The 18,290-nt window shown below is 45.6% G+C and overlaps 3 protein-coding genes across 4 annotated transcripts in view; 1 reads left to right on the top strand and 2 right to left on the bottom strand.

Annotated features, from left to right (window-relative positions):
• The window catches only part of TYR (tyrosinase), a 57,333-nt gene extending 40,176 nt beyond the window's left edge, over positions 1-17,157 (top strand). The window contains exons 4-5 of the mRNA NM_204160.2: positions 2,849-3,030; positions 16,685-17,157. Of these exons, the coding sequence (NP_989491.1) occupies positions 2,849-3,030; positions 16,685-16,908 (406 nt within the window). The 3' untranslated portion in view covers positions 16,909-17,157. The remainder of the gene's footprint in view (positions 1-2,848; positions 3,031-16,684) is intronic.
• LOC121107448 lies at positions 9,163-11,699 on the bottom strand. The gene has a single exon (XM_040651704.2). The coding sequence runs from the start codon at positions 11,374-11,376 to the stop codon at positions 9,520-9,522; it is 1,857 nt and encodes a 618-aa protein (XP_040507638.2). The 5' UTR covers positions 11,377-11,699; the 3' UTR covers positions 9,163-9,519.
• On the bottom strand, positions 13,813-16,070 carry LOC121107447. Of its 2 annotated transcripts, XM_040651701.2 has the most exons (2): positions 14,753-16,070; positions 13,813-14,659 (listed from the first exon to the last, which is right to left on the bottom strand). In XM_040651701.2, the coding sequence occupies exons 1-2, from the start codon at positions 16,048-16,050 to the stop codon at positions 13,945-13,947; spliced, it is 2,013 nt and encodes a 670-aa protein (XP_040507635.2). In that variant the 5' UTR covers positions 16,051-16,070; the 3' UTR covers positions 13,813-13,944. The 2 variants fall into 2 exon arrangements, with proteins under 2 accessions (XP_040507635.2, XP_040507628.2); XM_040651694.2 differs by having other exon boundaries at positions 13,813-16,070.
• Positions 17,158-18,290: the final 1,133 nt, after the last annotated feature.

Below are 18,290 nucleotides of genomic sequence, written 5' to 3'. Positions count from 1 at the left end.
ATTCAAAATGTGGCTACTCAGCATTTTCAAAAAAGCAGACCCCAAGTAGTACTTCAGACTGGGCATTCAAAGTTAGGGCATGGATCATGATGAGACACTGAAAATACGAATAAAGTTCTACCTCTGCCATCATCTTATTACTGTGTCCCTACATCCAAACCACCGCTGTGCCTCTACAAGTCCTGTGATGCAGAGAAGAGCTGTCTCAGCTCCCATCTACAACTACTAGGAAAAAAATGCATTGATAGTCAGGGCGCCTTGACCAAAACATAAGCAAAAGGCAGACAGAGTAAGGACAGCAGTTCCATGCCCTACTTCCACCCAGGCTAGACTAATGGCCTGATTTCCTTTATATTCTCTGCCTTTTTCAATGATTACTGAATTTCTCTGTGACATTCTCCAAAGATGTAATGAGATTACAGACTTTCTGTACAAAAATTCTCATGATAAGTGCAGCCGAAGCCTTGATACCACTGTTAAAATTTATCTGAAAACTTCAGCTGAATATTATTATTCTGACAAGAGTTTTTCTAGACAGAGCTGATGAACTTTAACTGAAGATGAGAGCTACAAATTAAGATTTTAATCAAGATTAATATCTGGATTGTTAAAGGTTGACAAGGTGGATGAACATAGTGGCGCTTTCATCGACTAAATCTTTTGATCCTAATAAAGAGTCAAGTTTCTGGTCCAAGCTCTGTTTTAATGATGAAGAGAAGACATTAATTTTGGTGGGATACACAGAGTGTTTCTCAATGTTTCTGCCCAATGACCAGAGGTAAAATTCTACCTGCAGAGTTCTCAGATGCTCCACAGAGATTACATTCAGGTTCTGTGTTTTCAAGATAACTTGAGCCCCTGTACAGCCAATTACTAATTACAAGATGGGAGGAAAGTCTATGTCCTCCAGGCAGTGATCAGCCATAGGGAATAGTAAGAGTGGGGCTGCTCCCCAGAGAAGTGCATTCCCATCTCACTAAAGCCATGTGAGCAAAGCAGGGCAGTGACTGCACTGGGTGAGGGACACAGGGCTAACAAGGCCTGTTAATGCTCTCAGGGCCCTGTCAGCCCTGACAGCCTTAGCATTAAACAACTCCAACTCTGAGCAACGGTTGAGCAAAGGTCTAAATAAGAGTATGATTTACAGGTCTCCTTAGATCCTTGTACCTTCCGATCTCTTGTAACTGGTAAATTGATTCACTGATCCCTCTCTGTTCTTGATCTTGATCTTGATAACACCCTCATACTAAGATCTTTTGATGGAGCAATCTCCCCCATTGTTATGTATAAAATACTCGCATCTGCTGCCCTTGCAGTACCTTGCCACCTCCCCTATCCCAACCCAGAACATCCAGGTGTTCTCTAACAAGCCAAGGTCACAGTGTAAACAGCATGGTATTTGGCTGTTGTGGTTTAACCCAGCAGGTGGCTGAGCACCACACAGCTGTTCTCTCACTTTTCCCCTTCCCAGTGGGATGGAGAAAAGAATGAAAAAAACAACTAATGTAAAACCTGTGGGTTGAGATAAAACGATTTACTATAATAGAGAAAATAATAATTATGACATATACATGTATATATATATATGAATGTACATAACAAGTGATGCACAAGCTATTGCTCACCATCCCCCAGCTGATGCCCAGCTAGCCCCCCAAGCACTGGAAGAGCAATGAGACAAACTCCCACTCCCTTCAAAACTCCTCCTGCATGATGTCATGTGGTATGGAATATCCCTTTGGCCAGTTTAAGTCAGCTGTCCTAATTCTGTTCCCTCCCAGTGCCTTTGGCCATTCACTGAGAATGACCTTGACTCTGTAAAACACTGCTTAGCAGCAACTAAAAACATTGGTGTGTTATTAAACATTGTTTTTTTTTTTTTCCTAGAACCAAAACATAGCATCATACCCACACTCTGAGAAAATCAATTCCATTCCAGATGAAACTAAGACAGTGGGAGAGGATCTGAGGATTGAAACAAGGTGGAGAATTGAGGAGACAAAGCTCAGGCAGAAAAGGAGATCTGAGAATGTTTTGGAGGGCTGTTGATTTTGCCTTCCAAATATATCAAGCAGTTCACTGGAAAATGCCAACACAAACTGTTCTGTCCCTGTAGTGCAGTACTTGAGCTTTCTCCCTCCCTTTTAAAATATTCAGAACTGTATTAGGAGACAGCTAAACAGATGAACGTTTGGCAGAGATAAATGGAAAAGCGCAGCTGAGGTCAGGGGTGTTGATAACACCTACAGCTGGAGAAAGCTTCTTTCCTGACTGCTTATCTACTTTGTCTAGCTTTTGGTTTCATATAGGCTATTCTTTCTTCCTAAGATATTTCTAGCCTCTTGGTGGTGTTACATCAGCCATGGAATATCCATACATTAATGCAGGAGTGAAAACCTCCAGTTACAGCAGAGGGAAAATAAGGGAAGGGTAGTGGGACTGAGCAGCTGGGGACAAGACCACCCAAAAATAGCTATAAAAGTTTCTGCGAGTGACAAGGAAGGACCGAGGTCTTTAATCTTGATCTCTGTATCTCACAACCTTGCAAATTACTGAGCAAAAACTTCACTCAGGTCATAGTGACACAATGAATTGCATTTGTGGAATTTAAAAGCCTCTCTGCAGCCCTGAAGTCCTTTGCTTTTCATATGCTTGCACAAGAACTCAGTACTGAAGAAGCTAACCCCAAACTACTTGGAAAGTATAATATATACAAATACAAGTCATTGAATGCCACTATGTCTCTAGAGTTCGAGAAGAAAAAGGATCAACTTTTTTTCCTATTTATCTTCAAGAAGAAAATTTCTGCCAGTCTCTGCCATTAATAGACATGCTTTTTCTTCTACAGCATTTTTGAGCGGTGGTTAAGAAGACACAGACCCATGCTAGAAGTTTACCCAGCAGCCAACGCACCCATTGGGCACAATCGAGAAAATTACATGGTTCCCTTTATCCCTCTTTACAGAAATGGAGAATTTTTTATATCATCAAGAGAGCTGGGGTATGACTATGAGTATCTGCAAGAACCAGGTAACTCTGCAATTTTAAGTAAATGTCAAATTTCTTGTCTATCTCATGAATTATGTCTGCAGAATGACAATATGTTTAAATACTGCCTATGTATATGTACAGATATAAATACAGATAAATACAGATATAAATCCTTCTATTTCTTATTTTTCCATATTTTAGTTACGAATCATGCCTGCAAGTTTTCACATTTCTCATCTGGTGATACACAGAGCCAACCTAACTCTATTAGAAAAGTCTCAGTCAAAAAGGAATCACTGACATCAGTCATATCTAGCCTAGCCTCATTATGATCTGAATATGGCCCCAAAGATCAGATTATGAACAGAACAGGGGAAAAAAAGAGATGGATTTTGAATCTGCTGTTTGCCCAGCTTGGCTAATAATATATGATATAAAATGGCCTGGGTTTAAAAGGACCATAATGAGTATCCAGTTTCAACCCCCCTGCTACGTGCAGGGTCACCAACCACTAGACCAGGCTGCACAGAGCCCCAGAGCGCAATGGGGGCCACTCAGTAGCTCCAGTGGGATTTTCAAGTTCTGGGTGTGGTTTAAACAGTGGACAGAACCAAAGCTCTCCCTTACAGAAGTTATAAAATTGATCTCTTAAATGCTCAGAGAAAAAATTATATCTAAGTACCAAAAGCCAACACAATGTCCATGCAGCACTTTAAACAGCAATCTATTGACACTGTGCTTGCTCTGTGGTTATTTATACAGAACACAACAGAATAATTCATAATGTTAATTTTATTTAATCAAATCAAGGTTGCTGTCATTGGTAATAGTTATGATTTTCATTGCTATTCAGAGATGGTTTTGACTTGGGTGTCTTGGCTATTGTCAAGCATAGAGAGGAAACCTCTGGGGAACCTCCAGCAGGACTTTGGGGCCTTTGGGGAACCTCCAGTAGGGCAGGTCTTGTGCTTAGGGCATGAGATTTTCTGTTTGTTAGTCTCTATATTGTTTAATGAAAGCGCTAAATTCTGCTAAATATATAAAATTACTTAGTATCCAAAAGATACTCATGCTGTGGGATGCAGTTATCTTTGCAGTGCATTGGCCACAGAACAAATAGGTCACTGCACGTTTGGTTTTCCTGTTTTAGGCAGAACAATCTCTCTTAATTTAAAAGGCAATTAAGGGTGAGAAGTCCAATAATTATATAGCAAAAGCACCAGGGACATTTTAGCAGTGCAAGCGTTCTGCTTGTTTTCTTGTTGTCTTTATCAAAGCACTATCACTTATCATAGCATCTCTGTTTTTCCAATACAGTTTGCTTACTAATGGAGATGTACAGTTCTGCATGCTGTGTTAAACTTTGTGTCTCGCTCCAATTCATAGGAGGGAGAGGAGGTTCTTTGATATATGTATACCCGGTGTGAGATTAAGAAACAACGGTTCAAATGGTCCTACCAGTTTATTAAAAATCTTGATCGGGGAGATGGGGAAGGGGAGGACATTGACTATTACTCCCACAAAAGACTGCTTCCTGGTCATTAAGCTGTGACTTATCTCTCTCTGGTTGCCCCTGGCTTGCAAAATCTTCAGACAAAGGATTTCTCAACACTTGACCAGGACTTGCCTGGACTTGTCCATCTGTGTCCTCAGCAAGCTTTGAGACAATGATGCAAAAGAATAATCTCTTACATTATGACATCATTAATTTATTTTATTCAATTCTCAAGTAAAATCTAGCTTGTGATTTATAGTCATCCAGTAAATGCATTTTTGGCTATTTTATGACTATGGAATCTTCTGTTCTGGGTAATAGTTAAGGTCTTTTATTAATATAATACTGAAATGAAAGTCATGATTTCTCATAATATTCTGTAACAAAATTTGGCCAACTCTATTTATTCAGAAAGAAAACAATCTAATAAATACTTCAAATATAGTCTCAAAGTTATTATGTATTTTTTTCTGATTATAAGCATTTTTATGCTTTTCTTCATGCCACCATAATTTAATTCCTGACCACCAAGACTATAAATAAATATATATATGAATGAAAACCACTAGTTTCTGAAAACCACATTATTCCTAGAGTCGTGCATTTAAAAACACACCAACTACTGCGACAGCCAGAAATACTGAGCTCTGAATTGGTATTGCACAAAGAAGCAATTGTAAATTATTTACCACTTAGCAATTCATTTCTGTTGCCTTCTGATCTCTTGCCTTTTCCCAAGGGAGCACTTTCCTTAGAAAATGAAATTCTTATTAAATTTGGTCTATGTTTCTAATACAGAGTCTAGGAAAGTAGCTTCTTAATTATTTTGAAAGATCAACACAAAGAGTGAAATTCAAACTCATTTGGAAAGCCCAGATAATCCCCAGGCATTGTTCAACCCCTTGTTAATCTCACTGGGAAGATGAGAGCTAAAGCTATTTCTTATCTGATGGAAGACACTGGTTACAAGTGGAAAATGGCTCAGAATCTCAAAGTTCAGAGATGGATTTTCTAAATATTTCAGTGTTTAAACCTGGATTGTTCTCTAGAGAAGAATGATGGGTTCTGGTTAAGAGGAACATAAAAGTGAACAGGAATTTCCTAGAGGAAGTGAAGCAAGAAAGCCTGCTGGCTCCCTCTGAAATCTCTTGTGTGCTCAAGGATGTACAGAAAGTGTATGGCTTGGAAGCCAGGAGTTACTAGACAGATAGGAAAAAATTAGAAAGGAAAAAAGAATAATAGTAATGAAAATCTGAGTAGTCAGGAAGGGGTAGCAGATCCTCCAAATGAGGAGGAAGAGGAAAAAACAGAGGAACGGGATGAGGGCAGAGTAAGTAATTAGCACAACAAAACATCTAAAGAAAGCAGCTGGAAAGCAACTTAGTAGAGAACAAGTAGGACTACACAGAGCAAGACTGGGCTAGTTACAAGACAGAACCTGGGAAATAAGCCAATGACAAAATGGCATTTTAATGCTAAATTATATTGTTGGTCTTCCCATTAGGAAAATCTCCTGCCTGGAGCGCTCCTTTCCACTGAAAAGCAAATCAAAGTGTGACAGTATATGTGTATTTTAATTGCAGCTTCATTTATTTTTGTATATATGACAGCCTTGAAGCAGATGTGGTCACAATATAGATGGAAAGCCATCCTTCAGGAATCAAAAACACACGTCAGAATCTGCTTTCTGGGCGGCTGATTTCAGCAAAAGCTGAAACAAAGACCCAACTTTGCTTGACATGAGTACCATGAGCTGCAAAACCACCACATCTGGCATGGTTTACTGAAAATGAGCATTTGCTACTGTCCACAGGAAAAAAAAAAAAAAAAAAAAAAAAAAAAAAAAAAAAAAAAAGATTTGAAAGAATAAGAATTTTCCTATCAGAAAGAGCAAACACTTTTCCCAGGTAGTTGTCAGCAAATACAGTTGCTGCACTTTTGGGTCTTTCATGGTTAGAGAGATTAAAGCTTTATGATAACGGACTCGCTGAAATGCTACTTTGTAGGATTTCTGCTGGGCAGCCAGGCCAGTCCCACATTTATGTTTGTGTCACATTCACAGGTTACAGATTACTGGGTGCCTTGGGGTGCTCCATACTCTGACAGTCAAGGGTTAACATGATAACTTTATGATAGAGAACTCAACAATCTTTTGTGCAGCAAAAGTAGTAGGAAACAGGCAGTAGACGTCAAGAGGTAGCTGTTGGCTTTGAGCTAGTGTACATACTGGGGCTGAATGCTGGAGGAAGGCATGTTTAACTGACTATCGGTATTTAAGAAAATACAGTAATTTCTCCTGCTGTGAGAAGTGACACCTCTTCATCTCAAAGTCATGCTGTGTTTTACCAGGGAGAAGGTAGCTTAGGTTTCCAAATGACACTTATGGGAGAGAAAAACTGTTGCTTCTGTTTCACAAGGATGATCAGAGGGCTGGAGCATCTCCCCTCAAAGGCAGGCTGAGGGAGCTGGGCTTGTTCAGCCTGGAGAAAAGAAGGCTGCAGGATGACCTAATTGCAGACTTCCAGTACCTAAAGGGAGTCTATAAACAGGAGGGGAGCCAACTCTTTTAAAGGGTTGATAACAGCAGGACAAGGGGAAATGGTTTTAAGTTGAAGGAGGGAAGATTTAGATTTAGTGGTGAGGTGCTGGAACAGGCTGCCAAGAGAGGCTGTGGATGCCCTGTCCCTGGAGGTGCTCAAGGCCAGGTTGGATGGGCCTCTGGGCAGCCTGGTCTAGTATTAAATGTGGAGGTTGTCGGCCCTGCCTGTGGTGGGGGGTTGGATCATCCTTGAGGTCCCTTCCAACCCAAGCCATTCTATGATTCTGTTGAGAGACGACGTACAGCTTTAGAAAGTCACATAGAAATCTATATCACAGATAATTTCAGCAAGGTGGGGAATTTTGTGATATTTTCCTTTTTTCCTTATCACAAAAACCATATCTGTTATGTATCAAGCTTCTTCTGTGACATGCATCCTCCAGTCTGAATAGCAAAATTATTTCTAATTTGGTCTTGTTTGTAATATGAACATAAAAGTGTTGTGTTAAAAAGCATTGGGATTATGGAGTAAGGCACAGAAAGTTAGGAACTATCAGAACTGAAGCCGTGTTTTTAAAGTGAAAACTCAGCCTCCAGCCCTATATGTGTGCATTACACACTACTTTCTTCCCAGTTCCCCACCTCACTCACAACCTAGCCAGAATTTGCTAAAAACAGATGCCCAAGCCTTTTTGCTGTTGGTTTTTCTCAGTTAAAGCAGTATGTAGCCTAATGTGAGATTTACTGCACGGTCTTAAAATGCTATCTTTAAAACGTGTCCTTTAACAATTTGGTGCCAGTCACCATAGCAGCTGTGTTCTGCAGAAAACATTGATTTGTATTCACAATATGGAGGATTCTGTGAATGGTACTGTCCACAGTAGGGAGGATTCTGTCCTTCCTTGTTGGACAGATCAGAATGAGGGATTAAAGAGAAAATGTATGTCATACACAGAGGTTTGTGGAGTTCATTCTGAAGCATCAAGAACCCTTTTTTTTTTTTTTTAATTCTTTATATTATATAGCATTTATATGACTAATGGGTTAGAAGTCTGAACATGCATACTCTTACAAATCCAATCTCAGAATACAAAGTGGGGTGCAAAGGAAAGTAAGGACTTGAGAAGGAACACCAAAAGTGTTTCCCAAAGTGAAGCTGAGTTGAAAGGACAGACCAACTATGTTCTGCCTAAACTCAGTCTAAATTGAAATATATCTAAGAATTTGATTGAGACATCAAATGCTGAGTATAGCTCAGCTTTAATAGTTCTACAAACTAAAATAACATTTTCATAGCACAGTTATTAAACAACATGTATTCAAAAGCACCAAGAAGATACATGGGATTACTTCTATGGGCACCAGTGAAACTGGAAGATGGTAGAAAAATACTTATAATGTCTGGAGGGTGTACCAAAGTTGTTGGAGGCTGGGTATCACTTCATTAAAGGATTGTGATAGGTTTAACCTGTTCTTAAACTCTTCCTTTTACTCAGCCTCAGTTACTGTTGCCAACAGGATGATGAGCTAGCAGGACTAGCCCATGCTGTACCAGATCTGACAGACCCTTTAAAAGGGTCTGTTGTGATAGGACAAGGGGAAATGTTTTCTAACTAAGAGAGATTTAAACTGGATAGGATACAATAGTCTTTTACAATATGAGTGGAGAGGCACTGGCACAGGTTGCCCAGAGAGGTGATGGGTACCCCATCCCTGAAGACACTCAAGATTAGGCTGGATTGAGCTCTGAGCACTTGATGGAGCTGTAGATGTCCCTTTTCATAGCAGGGGAGCTGGGCTAGATGGCCTTCAAGAGCATCTTTCAGCTCAAACGATTCAGCGATTCAATGATTCTATGATCATTCTTGCTTTCTATTCTTACAGCTTTCACAAAACCATAAATAGCACTGGAAATAGTAAACCCAGTTCCCTTCAATTTCAACACAAAAATTGGGAAACTTTAAGGACTGGTGGAATTTGCTTAGAATTATTTGTAACCTTCAGACAATTTTCTTCACTTCAATAATCATTTTTCACTCTGAGCCTTCCAGTGTTGAAGCCTTCAGCTTCATTCAGGTGTTCGCAATCGTTAGGGACTCAACGGTCTGTCCATCTACCCAGGTGCACACCAATGTGGTGAATGGTAAAATGGCGTTTATTTGATGGTGGCAACAGCTTATATAATCGTGCATAGCTTCGTCTACGCCCATATGTCCTTGCGTCATTCCTTCCTTATCTAGTTGCCACCAATGAGCATATGGAATGTCTTGCTTTTTCCTTATTTGGTCTTTAGACTATTCAAGTTGCCTCTGGCTCTATTTGACTACATTTCCCCCTCCCTATGCAAAAGCGCAACTACTATATCCTGAGGGGACTCCTAACCGCGTACAACCGAAGCCCCGCCTTTCGCCTATACATACTATGGTCCCCTCAGTCAAGCCTTGCCCCGTTACAGCCCGATTCGCAAGTTTCATACCACCACCCACGTACTGCTTTACACTGCTCCATTTTCGGGCTGCCTACAAGCCTTTTGCAACTTCTTATATTCCGTGTGATAGCTGATTGAATTATTAATCATCTTTCGGATGCTACTGGACACAAATTGCAAAAGGCAAGGCAGGCACACTACTAGCAACAAGATAACTACAAGCCCCAAAAGCAGTCCTTTCAGCAAATGAACGGCCCATTCCCCTATTCCCTCGAATAATCCTCGCAGCCAACTTCCGATTGGGTCGCTGTCCACGCCGATCTTATTGACATGTTCCTTCATTAGCTGGAACTTCTTCTGTATAGACTCACTGTGATCACTCAGATTGAAACAACACATTCCGGCAACGTCCTCACAGCCATGGCCGTGAGCTAGAAGCAAGAAGTCAATAGCCGCTCGGTTCTGCAGGACCGCGTGTCGAATACTCGTGACATCATCCAATAAGTCCCCGAGGAGTGATGTTGTCAAGTTAGCCTGTTTAACGGACCAACAGGCTAGTCTCTCGATTTCTCTTAAGGCTTGCGCAGCTGCTACCCCCGGGGCTAAGATAGATGCAAAGATTCTTGCTGTAGGACCCCAAAGCTGCACTTCATCTGAGCATGTATCATCCAGGTGTGAGGTGCTTCGTTTACGTCTTATACCTGTCCGCGATGAATTGGCAAGCACCTTGAGAATATCTGTATGGTTGGGTGCTAACATGGTAAGCTTGCCTAAATAGCAGGGGCCCCCTACCGGACGACTGGGAATTCCTTGCCATGCGCGATCCCCACAAATGAGGAAAATTGCGGGTGGTAGCGCTTTTGGTTTAGTGAAACTACCTTGTGTGCTGTCGATCCACGCCCCTGATGGGAGAATCGTGATCGTTTTTCCACAACATCCGCTGACATTACCCAAATTACTAGCTGTACAGTTCGCAGTAAAACTGAACGGCTCTGTCTCATTAATTTCCTTTGATTGATTAACCCATATACCTCCTCCCCCCACACACTGTTTTTCGGGGGATTTGACTGTCTGCACATCTCCACAGGTGTAAATATCAAAATTATCAAATCTGTGTGAGCAATTATATATTTCCCAAAATCTGTAGCCATATGCACCGCAGTACTCACTCCCCATAAAAAGATTGTGTCTATCCGCTGTCACCACCGTAAACGGTTCCGTGGAGTTAGAAGCGCTGTTAAAGAAAGGATTGACCCACGGGGCGATCAAGAAGTTGTGTGTAACCTGTCTCCGGTCCCACCCGTAAACACCACTTGGATTGGAGTGTGGGGTGAAGCCTACGCATCCCCCAGTTACACCAGAAATCTGAGTAATATTAGTAATGTTAGGGAGAGACTGGGAACCTAGCAGCTGTAGTTCCGGTGGCTCATCCCACATAGAGACATTCAGCTTTAACAGCAAGCATGAAACCTTTCGATAAGTGAGGGTGGTGCTGTTGTCAGGGCCGCCGGTAATGCTGGCTGACGAGACTAACCGGTCAGTTCCCAAGGTGGTGCAATTATCAGAGACGTATCCCTTAAAATCACCTTCGGAAATAGGGGACGGGATACCTATCAAACATGTTTGAAAAGGGGAGGTGGCTGACTGTGTAGAGAGGCAGAAATCCGTTTGGCCTGTACGGTTGGCCCATGTAATCCAAAGGTTCCCTGGCTGCTCGAGTAAGTGAACATCAGCTCTTACCCCCGTAACCTCACACAAGACCAGGACACCAATAATGAGAATATAATTAACTCTCGTTGGCAGCAAGGGTGTCTTCTCCGGGTCTTTCTTGCTTGTTGCTAGCGGTTTCTCCTTGGAGTCCTTCTTGCTTGTCTCCCCAGGGTATCCAGTCAGAAATGCCTGCAAAAAGAGGGCTCGCCTCATCTTTCTTAGTCACCTCATCCTTTTGGGTGATGTCCGGTTTAACTTTTCGAGAGGGTACCCAAATAACCTTATCAGTGTCCCTGTTTTTCACAGCGGCATAACCTCGTCCCCAGACCAGCACGTTCCATCCTTTTTCCCACTCCCCTGTCTCTATTCGTATTTTAACCGGGGGTCCTTCTGTAAGAACGGTAGGTCTCCAGTGTTTTTGTATCGGTGTTTTTGTGTTTTCACCACGCTCAAAGTGATTGAGGGCATACATTGCCTTGGCTAGTAGTTCCCCCTGTTTGCTGGTGGGGATTCTTTTCATAAAGCCGTCCCCCTCCGCAAGCACACGGATCTTATCTTTCAGGAGCCGGTTGGCCCGCTCTACCATAGCTTGACCCTGGGAATTACCCGGAATCCCGGTGGTGTGTGCTATCCCCCATCTCGCGAGCCACTCTCGCGTGGATTTAGACGTGAAGCAGGACCCGTTATCTGTTTTTATGGCCTTTGGTCTTCCCAAAACGGCGATAGCCGTGGCCCAATGATGTTGTGCAGCAACCGATGTGACACGGCCATGCTGAGTTACGACTATCGCCGATGAGGCGGTATCCACAGTAACAGCGAGCCAGGAACGGGGGGCCATTCTAGGCTCAAGCGTAAAGTCTGTCTGCCATATCTGTAGGGGTTCCAAACCCCTAGGGTTTACCCCGGCCTCCAACGCAGGGGCTGAATTACAATGCGGGCAGGTCTGAACAACCTCCCTAGCCTGCTGCATAGATATATTACACGCTTTGGATAGCGCGCGGGGTCCAATATGGAGAGCAGTATGAAGATCTTTAGCCTCTCTCAAGGGATACGCTTGAAAGGTGGCTTGGCTATCTGCCACGTCATTTCCTTCTGTGAAAAACCCTGGCACTTCAGAATGACTCCGCACGTGGAGAACGGCGGCCATGGCTGACCTTTGGCTTAACGCATCCTCTAAAATAAAAGCCGCCGCTGTAGACGGGACTCCCTCCTGTCCCATCTTGAGTAACATTTTCGCAACAAACGCGGAGTCAGTCACTACATTAGTGGGCGTTGTCGGCCACAGCAGAAGTGCCATGGCCACAGCGCGTGCTTCCAGTTGTTGTACACTTGCCCCCAAATCAGCTATTTCTTTTATCTCCCACCTTGGGCCCTCCCTCCAGACTACCACCCCCTTATGGGTGCTTGAGGAGGCGTCGGTAAAGACAGTGGGTCCCGGTACAGGGTGGTCGGTAACCCTCACTTTCAGAGAAACATGCAGTGGACGCGCAATGTCAAAAATAGATGGCGTGTCACTACTCCTGATTTTTCCTGCAAACCCCTTAAGGGCTAACAGGATCCCCTCCGGGAGCGGAAGGTCCTCCCGAAAGCATGCAGGCAACAGGAGGATATCAACCTCCTTGCCAAAGGTTCGCACTGCCGAAGCACGTAGCTTAGTAATCAAAAGGGTGAGCACTTCTAACCAAGCAGTAAACGCCTTGGTGGGTTGGGTGGAGAATAACCACAAGCATGGCCTTGGGTGTGTGGACAGTCCCTGTCCCAGGACCCCTATTGCCCCCTGTTCACATCTAGCGACCGCTCCTTCCAGAGGCAGGGCAGGGTCCCATCGTTCCAAGGCAGCAGTGGTGCTAAGCTGTACGATCTCTCTCCAGGCCATTTTCATGTCTAGATTCCATTCCCTCGCCTCGTTAGGATCTGACCCTCGTAACTGCTCATAAAAGGGGCCCATCAGTCGTGGCGGGATTCCTAACGCTGGGCGAAGCCACTGAAGTGACCCCACCAGCTTTTGAACATCCCACAAGGTGGCTATCCTGGGTTCTGCTACCAGGCCTACGGGTGCTACATACGTACTGCCTAACTTGTACCCAAGATATTGTACTCCGGGCTCCCTCTGGATCTTATCAGGCGAAATGGTGAACCCGGCTCTTTCCAATGTACTGATAACCTCCTCCCCTGCCGCTTCCAACCCATCATGACTTGAGGCGGCTAGCAAAAGATCATCCATATAATGCAACATGCACAGAGATGGGTGCTTGAGTCGCAAGGGCTCAAGTACCTGACCCACTACCAACTGACAGATAGTGGGAGAACAGGTCATCCCTTGGGGCAAGACCTTCCATTGGAATCTTCGAGCGGGGGCCTGGTTATTCACAGAGGGGAGCGTAAATGCAAAAGCTTCGCGATCTTGTTCCGCAAGAGGAATAGAAAAGAAGCAATCCTTGAGGTCTAGGACCATCAGGGGCCAGCCACGCGGGAGCGCGGAGAGAACTGGCGCCCCCTGTTGGACGGCCCCAAAAGGAACAAGCTTGGCGTTAACAGCGCGCAAGTCATGCAATAAGCGATAAGACCCGGAAGCCTTCCGGATCACAAAGACAGGTGTGTTCCAACAACTAAGTGAAGGTTCTATATGTCCTAACTGTAATTCTTTTTCCACTAATTGCGTTAGCGCTACAAGTTTACCTTCAGGAAGGGGCCACTGGTCAATCCACACAGGCGTGTGGTCTGGCTTCCATTTGAGCGGAATAGCCAGATGTAGCGCAACAGTAAGAACAGTGGCCCTCCCTATAAATTTGTCAAGCGGAGCCCTAGGCCCTGCAGACAATCTCTTCCTAGGATACTCCCTCTAACCATAGCTACTGCGGGGAAGAGGAGCAGGGGTCGCTCCAAAGACCCGTCTCGGTTAATAACCCCCACCTCTATCATATCCCGGGATTTTCGCATGGGAATTCCCCCTCCTATCCCATGGATCTGCGGGTTCGCGGCCTCCATCACTGGCCAATCGGTGGGCCAGTCCTCCTCTGAAATAATAGTGATGTCCGCTCCAGAGTCCAACAGCGCGGTGATATACACCGAACGCTGTTTGACCGGATGACTCCCAGTGTTAGTCAGAATGACCCTAACCAAGGGGCGATCTTTATGTTCCATTGTCATCGCTAACGAGACGGCAGGCTGCTGAGAGACGGGCCACGGCCCCGAAGAGAGGCCTCTTCCTGGGCGTTGGCCCTGGTTGCCATCCCGCCTTCTGCACTGTTTAGCGTTGTGTCCCATCCCGTCACACAACTGACATCGCTCACGGCTGTTTCCTGACTTTCGTTTTTTCGGGCACTGCGCCTGATAATGTCCCGGGGATCCACAAGTGTAGCAGAGCCCTCGGGCACGACCACCCGACCCAGTTTGTCCATCCCTCTCTCTATTGACTACTGCCATAACTAAGGGCTGAATAGCAGACGACATGGCCGCGGCTATGCCTCGATCCGTAAGAGGGGCAGTCTTCTGCCTGTCTAGCACATATTTGATTATCTCTCCTGGGGTGGTCAGCGTGGAGGGTGCTGCCCGTATAAGCTGCTGGATATCTGGCTGTGACTTCTGCCTAAAGCAGTCAATGATCACCGGAGCCCGCGCGGAAGGTGGGAGATCTGACCCTTCAACCGCCTTTATAAGACGATTGGCAAAATCCACAAAGGACTCAGATGGTCCCTGCGTAATTTCCGCCCACGGGTCTGTGGGTTCCGCCAACCGAGCGACCTCTCTAAACGCCTGGAGAGCCGACGCCGTAATAGCAACCAGTTCCCCCGGTCTTAATAATGCAGCCTGACCCTCTGGATTGCCGGCCATTCCATCCGCCAAACCCTTTAAACGATCCAAGTTAGTCCGTTCCCCCCGCCCTTGACCGTTCGCTGGGTGTCGGGGGTCGCGAGTGGCTGCCGCTATAACCGTCTGTAGTTGGACTCCCCAAGCGTCCATCCATAAGGCATATGGGGCAGGTCCTAAAATAACTCTCATTAGATTCGTGACGTCATGCGGCAGCAGCGGGGAGGACATAAGCGCTTCCACTTCTGCCATAGTGATCGGGGATCGTAAGCCCTTGGTCCTGACCGTATCAGCCAGTCTTGTGATCAATTTTGGCTCCAGAGGGGTCCAGGCGGGTCCCTCTGTCTTAATCACTACAGGCATGGCCACCACGGGCGGACCTGTACTCGCAAGCTCCTCCCTGATCCTTGCCCAGTCAGTCAGGGCCGGCCCAGGGGCCTGACCCGCGTGCCCTGGCTCCGCCCTTGGCTGTTCCGCCCCCCGAGGTGTGTCACCCCCCTGGCCCTGCTGCTCTCCCACCCCCGCCAGGGAAGGATACAAACCACTCCCCACATAAGGAGGAGGAGGGGCCGAGGCTGTGGCGCAATTACAGCCAATAGCTGTTCCGCAATGATAGCAGGATGTGCCAACGGTTTTAGGTGTGGCCGTTTCCTCCGGCGCCATCTTCGCATCTCGCTGCACAGTTGTTTCTCCCACTTCCTCCCCCTTGTCGATTCGCCGCTCCGTTGCTGGTTTCTCGATGCACTCCGGACCTGGGGGAGAGACCCTCCCTCCCCCTAATCCCAACCAAAACTTTGCTTGCTCAGATGTAACCTGTTCCTCTCGAGCCGCCTTCAATGCCCCCAAAACCAATCCCCAGGTTTTTAACTCTCCCGATTTCCCAAGTACCATTGCCCGCTGGGTGAGTGCCGCGGTAATGGGATCCCAGGACCCCGGGGAATATAAGTCTGAGAGGGACATAAGCAACCCTTCCTTTTGTAACAGGGACAACATGGCCCCTATTTCCTTCTTAGAAGGAGAGGTTTTCCCGCAATAGGTTTTACACGCGGACGAAATCACCTTTATGACGGCTTCCATGCTTGATCCACCGGGCGACCGGAATCGCGCCTGGGGTGGACTGCTCAGTCGTCGGGCTTCCTTCCCGTCTTCCAACGACTCTCTGAGTTCTCGGTAGGTTATCTTGGCCCCCGGCCGTGGAGCTCCCTCCGACGTCACTCAGCTTCTGCCCTCCTAAGCCGCAGCCCCCTCTACTAGGGTCATCGTCCTCGCTCCGTTAAGCGAGACGGATGAGGGCAGGATCGCCACGCCGCCTGTGGCCGACCACTATTCCCTAACGATCACGTCGGGGTCACCAAATGAAGCCTTCAGCTTCATTCAGGTGTTCGCAATCGTTAGGGACTCAACGGTCTGTCCATCTACCCAGGTGCACACCAATGTGGTGAATGGTAAAATGGCGTTTATTTGATGGTGGCAACAGCTTATATAATCGTGCATAGCTTCGTCTACGCCCATATGTCCTTGCGTCATTCCTTCCTTATCTAGTTGCCACCAATGAGCATATGGAATGTCTTGCTTTTTCCTTATTTGGTCTTTAGACTATTCAAGTTGCCTCTGGCTCTATTTGACTACACAGTGTTATCTGTTACACAATCTGTATACACTGGTACTGCATTGCATCATGTAAAAGGACCTCTGTTTTTCTCCTTTCTAGCACTTGGTTCTTTCCAGGACTTTTTAATCCCCTACCTCAAGCAAGCCCATCAGATCTGGCCCTGGCTGGTTGGCGCAGCTGTGATCGGAGGCATAATTACTGCTGTGCTCTCTGGGCTCATCCTGGCCTGCAGGAAGAAAAGAAAAGGAACTTCTCCAGAAATACAACCCTTACTCACAGAAAGTGAAGATTACAACAATGTATCTTATCAATCCCATTTCTAAAGACCTCCAGTATCTCAATGATGTTTCTAAGGTGCTAGTCAAGCATGCAGTGTTTATGTTTACAATGACCTTGTTGAACTGTGCTGCATAAGCTGGCTGGGCTGTCCCACTCCTTGTGCCTCTTGTAACATCCACTGTTGTAGTACCTTATCAGCTCCAGTCCTCCAAAATCTGTCATATTCTAAGTTACCATGCCACCCAAGGAACAGAGTGTATTTCCAATGCTTGATTAAACAACACTCCTGTGAATCTGACTGGCTTCTGTGTTGCTTACTCAAATGTACAATTCTCTGACCTTTTTTGCTCTGTTATACCCGTAGGCTCCAATCCCACAGCCCAATCCATGTGAAGAAATTCACAGGGAACACGTAGGTGCAGGGATTTAGTGACAGGAACTCGATTGCAAGATCAGTGCTACATTCACCCTGGTGTTCAGAGCCTTTTAGTTTAGTGGGAGAAATGTTCTGTCTGTGAGCAGAGTGAATGACCCATAGACACATTTTTCTTCCAGGATATAAACGTTTTCCCTCCAGCTCTGGTAATGCCCTGTTTGTCTGTGATGGAATGCCATCAACAGCAGCAAGCGGGCTCTAAGGAACCACTTCTCACTTGCCTCAAACATTCCAGTTACTCTTCTGCTAAATCATTTTCCATTTGTCTGGGTTTCAGAGGGTTTTTTTTCAGAGATGAAACCTAGTCTCACTGTGTACATCTCTCTTCAGTTTGACTTACGGATGCTCAGGTTACAGCTGACTTGTTATTGCTCAGTAGGCACAAATTTCATACAGACAATCCACACATGACGAAATAAGGTATGTAATTACATGACAAGCTTTAAAGAAATATTAATTTTCAGAGATGGTGACTCCAACTGAATTTAGTTCCAAAGCTTTTCTCAAGCAAAATGTAGGTCGCACGGTGATCTCTGTGGTTTAGCACTGGTAGCTGGCCATGTTCTGATTCGCATGCGGTGCCATCCTTCCTCACTTGATCCCATGTGGGCGTCCCACAAGCTGCAGCTCTCCCAGCATTGCTCCAGCATGTCTCCATCCCATGGGCCCACCCTTCAGGCACTGCTCCAGCACATCCCCATGGGCAGCAGCTTCCCCAGCCCTCCTGGCCCACCATGGGCTCTTCTCCAGGTGCTGCAGCTCTGGCCTGGGGCTGCTCCTGCAGGGGTATCCATGAGCTGTTCCTCCTCCAGGCCTCATCCACTGCTGCGCTGTGGGCTCATCCATGGCTGCACATACAGACCTGCTCCCTGTGGTGTCCATGGGCTGCAGGGAACAGCTGCTCAGAGTAAACATTATATTTATACAGATCACTAAGAAAATCAGGATAACAAGGAAAGTCCCACAAGATTTCTCAAAGAGACAATACAA

The sequence above is a fragment of the Gallus gallus genome, chromosome 1 (assembly GCF_016699485.2).
Source record: "Gallus gallus isolate bGalGal1 chromosome 1, bGalGal1.mat.broiler.GRCg7b, whole genome shotgun sequence".
Taxonomy (NCBI): Eukaryota; Metazoa; Chordata; class Aves; order Galliformes; family Phasianidae; genus Gallus; species Gallus gallus.
This window is presented reverse-complemented; position numbering and strand designations above follow the sequence as displayed.

Coding starts and splice junctions, on each gene's coding strand:
- LOC121107448 (XM_040651704.2), bottom strand. CDS start 11,376: ATGAGGCGAGCCCTCTTTTTGCAGGCATTTCTGACTGGATACCCTGGG.
- LOC121107447 (XM_040651694.2), bottom strand. CDS start 16,050: ATGGAAGCCGTCATAAAGGTGATTTCGTCCGCGTGTAAAACCTATTGC.